The following is a 10,335-nucleotide window of genomic DNA, read 5'->3' as shown; positions in this document are numbered from 1 at the left end:
TTACATCCGATTTTTTGCTAAATCTTAGATTATATTGGGGATTTTGCATGCTTTATTAGAACATTTGGAGACAGAGATTAAATGGGGCAGAGAGGGGAATGACATGCAGGGAACGACCACGAGCAGGATTGGAACCCGTGGTCTGCTGCTTTTGAAGACTGAGCCTCAGAAGCAGCATTGATTTTTACTATTTTAGACCAGGTTTCCAGATCTTTGAAAAATATATTATGAATGTTTCTTAGCATGAGTATAGTATAGGACATTACAATTTGGGGGAAAGAGAGGGGAATATTAATAAGAGAGTCTCACAGTCAGAATATTTTTCATTCTCTTTGATGATTATGATGTGTGTTTGCATTGGTTTTCAATCAAGTACAGATGGCAGTAGGAGCTGGCTGGCAGAGTCAACACTCATGATCTGGATGAGTGGAGGTTGAGTCCATGTAATCAGTTTCACCACATGAAATCTCACACCTGTTGTAGGCTGAGAGCATCGGAGAGAACCACGGCAGCGCTGACTTCATTTTACCGTGAATACATGTTTCAATGAGTCTTGGCGCGCTAACATCTGGAATTGTTACGTGAAGTGATGGCTCCTTGAGTTGCACCTGGTCTTTTGAAAATGTGCCCATATTCCATGGACAATAACCTTTCTATAGAGGGCTTTTTTTTACCAAGGTTTGAACAGGTGCAAATGCAATACAATTAAATAGTCTAATTTGTTTTCTTGTCGAGAGTTAAATGAGAAGATTGATGACCACTCATTCGCATCCGTGCGGTGATTATAAACCCAAAGCCAACCGCCAGTTAGCTTAGCTTAAGTTAGCACAAAGATTGGAAAGAGGTTATTAAAGGTTCAGTAAGCGGAATGGTCAGTTTAGCTAACTTCCTGTCAGTGACTGCAGTTAGCAGTCCCCTCCCTTATCCCCACGTCACCACATTAATGTACTGCAGTCTTCAAGCAGCGAGTTATCTAGCATCTCAGATCCGTTATTGTGATAAAACATGATAAAAACCATCAAAACAGACATTGGGAAGGATTAACATATATAAATAGCTTACTTCACCTTTAAACCCACATTCTATTTCTTGACTGTAGCAGCAACTTTTAAAAAGGTATGATGGCTTTTATTCTAGTCTTAATGCTAAGCTTAGCTAACCGGCTGCTGGCTTTGGCTTTAAATATTTTCAATGCAGACGATGTTGATAATTGGTATCAATCTCCTCATCTAACCCCGATTCGAAGCACAAAGTAAACTATGCAAAATTTAAAGCAATCCGTAACATTTGGGATTAAAATGGTCTTTTGTGGAGGTAATGATTGCACCGTGGGTCGCACCCAGTCTGGTCAAATGTCCCCAAATTAAAGCTGGGGTATATGATTTCTGATTGGTCAAAGTTAACATGAGCTGACACTTTGACCAATCAGAGCGAGGCTCCGATTCTCTGTTCTTATTGGCTGTTGGGACTGTCCATTCACTTTGGCACGACTTTTATTGGTGTAGAGCGTGTCAAGGAGGGACCATAGGGGAGGGACCAAAGAGAACAAGTGGAGCGGTTGAGGTATTTGGATTCTAATCTCTATCCCAACTGCCATTTTCTCCCCAAATCCTCCACTCCAGCTCTAAGACGAGATGTTTGAATAGCATCAAAAAGAATACAGTTGATATGGGAATATGAACAGTATATATCTGAACAGTTAGAGGAAGGTTGAGCAAACCTTACTATCAAATAGTGTATCCGGCCCGGGTAATTCACTGACCAGTCAATATTTCTGAAGCAGTAAACTGCTTTACTACAGAGGTCACACTGATTTCAGTTCATCTGCTTTGACTCGGAGCAGCCAAAATGTCTCCTCATACACATGCAATTTGAAACAATTATCCTTAAAGCCGCTGATTAGCTTCTCCATCTGTGAGCCCAATGCTAATCTGCCCAAAACACAAACTTCCTGCCAAACAGACATTGCTTCATAATGAAGCGGGTTCTTTGCCAGGACGCCATCATCAGTGATAGGCTACTCTGGCTGCAATGTCGTTGTTAGTTCTTAATTTTTTTGTTTTGTTTTTTAAAACAGTGGGTCTCGCTCATTAGGTTAGCCAATCATATCTAAACAAGTGGTCATCAGCCTAAACAGCTGAGCTCAGTCTCATTCATTCAGTTTTTCTGCTGCTCTAATTAAAATGCGCGGCCCCTTCTGGGAGAGCATCATTAGCCCAACACGAACATGCTAATGCATTTCAAAGACGCTCAGCTTAAGAGCCAATTAATATTAATATTCCCTGTAAAGAGCTGGAAACCTCTAGCCTGGTGCAACCCGGTCCAACCAGACCATCGTACTTCATTTCATTTGTACAGAAGGTCTGGAACTGCTCTATTTGGCAAACGTTCACTCACTTGGAGGAGGGTGTCTGTTGAAGTTTAAAATATTGGATCTGCCCAGTGCCACTCTGGATTAGCTAACCAATCGCATAATGTTTGGTCGTGATGTATGTCATGAGCCGGCTTCTGACGGTGCGTTCCAGTTTTACTGGGAACTCGGAAAATTCCGACTTCACTACATATTGTAGTCTATGGATCTACCGGTACCTGGCAACGGTAACTTGCTATAGAGCCTAACGTTTAGTTATTTGGATGAGAAAGGTGGTAGGCGTCCATACCTTCGCGAGCAGATGCACTGGAACACAGATAGGTCGGAACTCGGAACTACCAAGTCGGAAATCTCCGAGTTCCGAGTATAAAGGAACGCAGCATTCAACTGAAACTGGAGTGTGATTTCGACGTCATCGTTCTCAGCCACTTGCTCTGTTCGCTGATTGGACGGCCGGAAATTTTCCTCAGCTAGATCCCATTTATACACCCCAGCCCCAGACTGACTACTGAAGGGAAAATGAAGTAGGTAGGCGGGCGGAGCCAGGCTAGGAAACCTCTCCTGCAAGAGTCAATTCATAACACCAGCGGTCAAGATAGTTAACAGCTAACAGCATATGCAAGTGGTAGGAATAAGACTGTATGCAGCTAAGATAAATAATGTACTAAAAACTAAAAGATCTGAGCTTGTCTGGAATGTGGACCATTTCAACAGGTTTGAAAAAGCAATGATGATAAATGGATCTTACACAATACATATTTTTATGTTTTGAAGAATTGTGATAAATGTACTTTTTCTGTGGTTATAGGGTTATAGAGTCTGAAAAGAATAATATCGATGATGTCATAGTGATGTCATCAGGTTTATTTTTTTGTCTTGTGCAGTTGAGACTTAACATTTCTAAACAGAAAAGTCTGGCCTTCACACAGGTCATTTGGGGCCAAGGGGGCAGGTTTAATGAGAGACACAATCCAGTTGCATTGTGGGAAATGAAGGACAAGTGTGTTATCATATAGGAGAGGCTAAAAGTAAGGCAATCGAAGCTGCTGCTGCTCCAATTTTAGATTTTTGGCTATACTTTGTTGTTGTTGTTGCACAGCATGTGACTATGATTTATAACGAATGAAATCCACTTAAACTCTGTCATAAAAAATAGTCTGATTAAATTTCAATGTGAAACAGCAACAATGTTTTTAATGAGAAATAATAATGTTCTGAGACTAACTCGTGATTATTTCAATCCCATTACAGTACATTTATTTCAGTGTTTGATTTCTACTGCCTGTGCACAGTGCCTAAAATAATCCTTTATCAGAAGACCGCTGAGAATTAAGTAGGTTAAACATGTAAACACTTCACACAAAATCATATGTATCCACTGTGAGTGACAGCGTGTGAAATCCATTGTTTAAAAATCTGATTCGCCGTGTCTCATTTCTCCACAGAGGCCAATCAGATTCCAGTGGCGAGCAGCAGTACCAGCCAGCACGCAGGCCTTCAATATCGCAGCACTTGGCACACCACTGTTTAGGCTACTAACTGGATGTCGAAAAGAAATGGAAAATGATATTTCTCCTCAAGCATTTTGAATTATTTGTGTATCTTGATGTTGGGTGAAAAACTGTAGCCAAATAAAGCTCAAACAGTATAATAACAATAACACTTCCTTTTATTTCACAGGAGTCAACACACACCACCTCACAAGACGAAGGGAGAGGATCCGATTCCCCACCCCAGTGCTAAACATCACATACTACAATATGTACAAAGGGCCTGGGAATCAGCTCCCACCATTAATTTCTTATCGCAAAAGACAGCGCGGAATAAATACACGTCTATTTTACACGAATGTTTAATATAAACAAATACCTGTCGTACAAATTGCACTTGTCGATGGCTGTGAGGTAAAAACACATCGTGAGCACTACATGATTACAGTACAGTCACTCTGACAAATGCCACGCGCGTTCCCACTGCGTTTAGAGAACAACCAGTGTAGCCTATTACAGTGCGCCTGAGCGGTCATTTTAAGAATAAATTGGAACCTGGGGTTAATTTAGAGGATATCGACTTCCCCTTAATAGACTATCCTTTACAATATAGGATTGAACTGCTGATCCAATACAAATATGGAAATATACCACAGGAGCGCGCACTTTGGCAAGAGTGTCAATTAACTGAATCCTGTTTTATGGTAAAGTGCATGCACTCATTATGATTTATCATATCTTCCCTAATTACATTTGTAGGTCGATATCATGTGGCACATTAGAGGGTCAGTTCTGAGACATTAAACTGTCCTGGAGAGATTTGCGCATCTTAGTCCCGGTTCCTCTTTTTCTGAATATGGCTTTCAAATACGTTCTGTTGATTTTTCCTGGTGTCTGACTTGTCGGATATAGATATAAAATGGAACCAATTAGAGTATAAGGTAGCATGGCTCTTGTGCATACCTTTCCCAAATAGAAAAACGAACACATAGACGCTCACTTTTCACACCATCTTCTTTTATCCAGGTCGCTGTAATCCAACTCAACAAAAGTTTAATGTTTTTTCCCCCTTTCATATCTGCGATTCAGAGTGAGGCAGCTTCGCGATCGCCGCCAGGCTGCTGTCACTGTTGTCCAGGACAGCGCAATCCGGCCACATGCCCATCGTCCCGGGCTCCAGCGCGGTGACGAACCCGCCGGAGCACCGGGACAGGTCGCAGGAGCTTATGTGCAGCCTGCGGTCGGCTTGCCTCGGGCAGCACAGCAGCCTCTTGAAAGCCTTCCTGAAGTCCGGACTCCGGCAGTAAATAATGGGGTTAAACGCCGAGTTCACGTAGCCTAACCAGTTCAGGAAGACGAATAGGTTTTTGTCCACCACCTCGGCATTAAACACCCGCACCACGTTGACTATGAAGAAGGGCAGCCAGCACAGGGTGAACGTCCCCATGATGATGCCCAGCGTCTTGAGCGCCTTCTGCTCCCGGAGCGCGAGGATCTTAGACGGCCTCTTCTTACACTTGGAGGTCAGCCCGGTCAAGGTGTTGTGGAACCTGCCCTCGCACTTGTCAATCTTCCTCAGCTGCTTCTTCGCCTCCCTGTACACGCGGGCGTAAACGAATATCATGACCAGCAGCGGAATGTAAAAGGATATGATGGACGAGGAGATGGCGTATGCCCTGTTGGTGACAAAGTCGCAACACTCGGGGTCATCGTAGCAGTCGGTGTCCACGCTGTCCCGGGACCAGTGCATGAGGATGGGCAGGAAGGAGACCAGCGCGGAGATGGCCCACACCACGCACACCATCGCCTTGGCCCGGGCTTTGGTCAACAGGCTCTGGTAGCGGAAAGGCGAGGTGATGGCCACGTATCGGTCTATGGCGATTACGCACAGGGTCTCGATGCTGGCGGTGACGCACAGGACGTCCACGGAGATCCAGAACTCGCAGAAGAAGGAGCCGTACTGCCAGGAGCCGCGCACCTCCAGCGCGGCGCCGAACGGCACCACCAGCAGCCCCATGATGAGGTCGGCGCTCGCCAGCGACACGATGAACACGTTGGTAAGCGTCTGCAGCCTCTGCGTCCGCGCTATGGCCAAGATTACCAGGATATTCCCAAAGACGATGACCAGGACGATGACGGCCATCACCAGGCTCATGCCCGCCATCCACTGCTCGGACCCGCCCGCAGCAGCAGAGGAGCCCGGTGGTGCGTCCGAGCCATTCTGGAAGTTGACCTGCTGCAAGGAGAAAGCGCCACCGTCCCCCATGACGGGCTGCTGCGCTGTGTGCGGGACCAGGTCGAGTTCATCAAGGCAGTCCAAAAGGCAGCCCTTTCACAGTCCGGTCGTGGTTTTGCACAGACAGAGCCACACAGTTCTACGCTCTAGTCGCAAGCCAACTCCACCTGGAGCTCCTCTCTCTCTCAGCCTTCAGCTTGTGTTAGAGCTGCTGCACTGGCCGTGCCATCAAAGCTAGGCGGTGACATCACTGCTCCCGAGGACCAATCAGCGGCTGCCCATTTAAGTGTCACACCAGTGATGTTGAGGAAGTAAACAACACCTGAACCTCAAAGATGATACATTTAGTGTCATTGTCTATAAGTTAACACCCAGGAACCCTAGTCTCTCAGTCAAGTATCGGTGCATGTTCTTGGGTACACTCTAATTTCACTATATACAGACGCTGCAAACCCTGTATTAGAAACCCTACTCTTTCAGAAAGAGACCTTTTTGGCAACATATCCAGCAGCACCCTACCTGTGTGACACTTATCTGTCAAACTAAATTTGCCAATCTTTGGGGAACACAGGAAGCCAAATATGGGAATCCAGAAAAGCCACCGTGGCATTGTGAACTGCAGGGATTTCCCTGTTTTCATCACTTGCCATCACAAACAAGATTTTTGTTTTTCCACTTGTCCGTTTTATATTTTTATCACAAAGAATACATTCCACGGTAGCAAGGTCAGACTCTACTGCATGATTCACAGCAGCTGGATTACATCAAAGTTAACTGTAAAACAAGAGGTTGACCGCCAGCCAAATCATATAGTACATGATACGGAAACTTAAGTATTCAGGTCAGCAGCTAATTAAATCAATTTAACGCACATACTTAAGATGATGGATAGCCAACAGAATAACAAGATATCCTTCACAAGTTAATAGATGTTTCTGTGCTTTGAACCACAGAACATCAGGATGTGAATAAACCAAACAAAGTAGTGACAGAGGCTGCTTCACGAGGCATGAACTGGTTGACACATAGCATACAGTCTTTTAACACGGCTTATAGTTCAAACAGAATCAAGGACACCAAAGAAAACCTGAAAGCCCCTGATAAGAAACAACAGTGGAGAGACAGACATTGTTGATCCATCAGAGCAGCGATTGAAAAGATGACAAAGTATTGATTTGTCCCAACCCGAGCTCCCCAAGAGAACAACACAAACATTTGAACGATTGCTTTCCCTTTTCATTTATTTAAAAAAAACTTTAACGAAAGTGATGTTGAAAAGGACAGTGGCCTTTGTAGAGCCTCTCTTGAGTGAGAAAACTGAAAGGCAAAGAGCCTCAAGGACAGACAACTCCGTTAGGACAGTTTTTTTTTGCACATTTGGCCTTGTGACACAAAAGGTTGCGCACACAGAGACAGAATGAAGACATCCAGGTTTTCTTGTGTTTTGTTCCCCTTCTTCTTGCGTGTTGATCAGCATGAAAGGCAGTAACTGGGAGCCTGACTTCACCCTTACATAACAACCAAGCTGGTTGTCTGTGTGTAAACATCCCTGCCTGCATCTGTACCTCAGGCACTCACAACCAACCCAATGTCAGGAGGGGCAGTGTGTGTGTGTGTGTGTGTGGGGGGGGGGGGGGGTAGTCGAGATATGAGGCGGATTAAACAACAATACTTCTACACCATGCCTCAGGTTGCTTTTTCATAAAAGTTAGAACTGATGGGATAATGCCCGAAAATCCCAAATCTGCAAATATCCAGCTCCATTGTTTTGGTTAATAAGTATACAGCTGCAATTCAATTCAGGGAATTCCGATCAGTAACAAGGGTATAGAGCAGTGTTTTTTTTTAAATAAATTGTAATAACCATTTAGGGAGATGGATTTGGAGCAGAAGAAATGCATTTTTAAAAGCTCAGAAACGTTGCGTTTTTCTCAACTTTTCCAATGTCTCCTAGCGTTTGTACATCTTTACACTAATTGAACTTGCAATAGTTTGCAGCAATCATCACTGCCCCTCACTTTCATAAAAACAAATAAGCTGACCCAAGTGCACTCCAAGTACAAAACAGCAGCTCCCTCGCACATAGCTTTGTGTAAGTCTTGTATGCTGGAATAAAAAGGGGAAGTGGAGCCGGTTCAACTTGACTTAGCTGCTAAAACTCTAGTGTCAAAACCTGTATCAAATCCAGAGGTCAACTTTGATTTCATAATTTAAAAAGAGAATGCCTTCCTGGCTGGGGCTTAAAGCTTGTCTGCAGAGGCAAGAATAGCAGCATACTGAGCAGTAGAAGCAGGTTTTAAACAAAAACAAAATATGTGGTGTGTTCAGGTGATGTTGGAGAACATTTCCAGCAGATCTAGTCAGCATAAAAACATATGTTCCTGCCTTTTATCAGTAAGCAAACCTTACTGTGCTGTCACACAGTCTGGAATAAAGGAGAGCATATTTGATCCCCTACACTGATATGATCTTAATAGAGGCCACTCAGCCACAGCCGAGGCAGAATAAATGTTTCTGCAATGTTCCCCCCATGGCTAAAACCTCCACATGGTTAGAACTTTTTGCTGACACCAGTTCATCCAGTCACAATCAAACCAGTCATCTTTATTTATCTGAGCAATTGATATAGAGGGGCATATAACAAATAACCAGTGTCGGCCTCATGCATCATATGAGTGTCATAAGAGGGGAGTTTGCAAGCCCTCGGGAAAGAGCACAAAGAGGGCTCTAAACTGATCACTGCTATTCAGCCGTCCTCATGGCTCGCTCGAGGGATTTGCTTACTTTTCCAAATTAGTATTCATTTTTAATCTGTTATATCCATGGATAGGCCATCACTGGCAGCAAACAAGAAGAGTGGGGCACCGTCTGAGCTTCCCCTGACGTGCTATTTATTAATTTTGTCCTTGTGAATGTCTTCCGGTATTGGTTTCTAGTGTGGTACAGTACATGTTAATTGATTGTGTGTGTGTGTGTGTGTGTGTTTGTTGTTTGTGTGTGTGTGTGTGTGTGTGGTCTCTGGCAGAGAAGACAGCAGCCAGAATCACGCAGGGTTAATGATGCTGTCAGAAGAACGGCGAGCGATGAGACAGCAGGCAAGGTTACAAAAAGGAGGGAGAGACAGAAAGAGGGCTAAGAGTGACTCATATTCAACCTCTCAGGTTGAAGGTGGTTTCATTTTGGTCATTGTGTCCTTACTAACTCCCTTGATTGACACTGGATGATCCTGTTTTATATACAACAGTTTTGCCTTTTCCTGGTCATCCTGCTGTGTTGTATGACACTTGTGTGTTACTTGTTTTATTGTGATGTTGTGTTATGAATCACATAACACTGATATACACTCACCGGCCACTTTATTAGGTACAGCGGTTCATTTTCTTGTTAACACATATAGGCTAACTAATCAGCCAATCACATGTCAGCAACTCAATGCATTTAGGCATGTAGACCTGGACGGGACAACTTATTGAGGTTGAAACCGAGCAACAGAATGGGGAAGAAAGAGGTTTTAAGTGACTTTGAACATGGCAATGTTGAGGGTGCCAGGAGGGCTGGTATGAGTATTTCAGAAACTGCTGATCTACTGGGATTTTCACTTAAACCATCTCTAGGGTTAACAGAGAATGTTTCGAAAAATTAAAAATATCCAGTGAGCGGCATTCGTGTGGACGTAAAATGCCTTGTTGAAGTCAGAGGTCAGTGGAGGATGGGCATACTGGTTAGAGATGATAGAAAGGCAACCGTAACTCAAATAACCACTCGTTACAACCAGGGTATGCAGAATATCATCTCTGAACGCACAACACGACCAACCTTGAAGCAGATGGGCTACAGCAAGAGAAGACCCCACCGGGTGCCACTCCTGTCAGCTAAAAACAGGAAAATGAGGCTACAATTCTCACAGGATCACCGATATTAGACAATAGAAGATTGAAAAATCATGCCTGGTCTGAGGGGTCTCGATTCCAGTTGCGACATTCAGATGGCAGGTTCAGAATTTGGCTTAAACTACATTAAAGTATGGATCCATCCTGCCGTGCACCATCAACCATGCCATGTTCAAAGTCACCTAAACCCCCTTTCTTCCCCATTCTGATGCTCGGTTTGACTTCAGTACATTGTCTTGACCACGTCTAAATGTATAAATGCATTAAATTGCTGCCATGTGATTGGCTGATCAGCTTTTTGTTTTCATAAGCCATTGAACAGGTGTACCTAATAAAGTGGCCGGTGAG

General features: G+C 44.0%; 1 protein-coding gene across 1 annotated transcript; it reads right to left on the bottom strand.

Annotated features, from left to right (window-relative positions):
* Positions 1-4,226: 4,226 nt before the first annotated feature.
* On the bottom strand, positions 4,227-6,258 carry adrb1 (adrenoceptor beta 1). The gene has a single exon (XM_080048572.1). The coding sequence runs from the start codon at positions 6,125-6,127 to the stop codon at positions 4,934-4,936; it is 1,194 nt and encodes a 397-aa protein (XP_079904698.1). The 5' UTR covers positions 6,128-6,258; the 3' UTR covers positions 4,227-4,933.
* Positions 6,259-10,335: the final 4,077 nt, after the last annotated feature.

This window comes from Ammodytes marinus (genome assembly GCF_949987685.1).
Source record: "Ammodytes marinus genome assembly, chromosome: 20".
NCBI lineage: Eukaryota > Metazoa > Chordata > Actinopteri > Uranoscopiformes > Ammodytidae > Ammodytes > Ammodytes marinus.
The sequence above is the reverse complement of the archived record's forward strand: the minus strand, read 5'-3'. Positions and strand labels throughout refer to the sequence as shown.

What these genes read in the sequence shown, in the direction of transcription:
- adrb1 (XM_080048572.1), bottom strand. Translation starts at nt 6,127, where the DNA reads ATGGGGGACGGTGGCGCTTTCTCCTTGCAGCAGGTCAACTTCCAGAAT.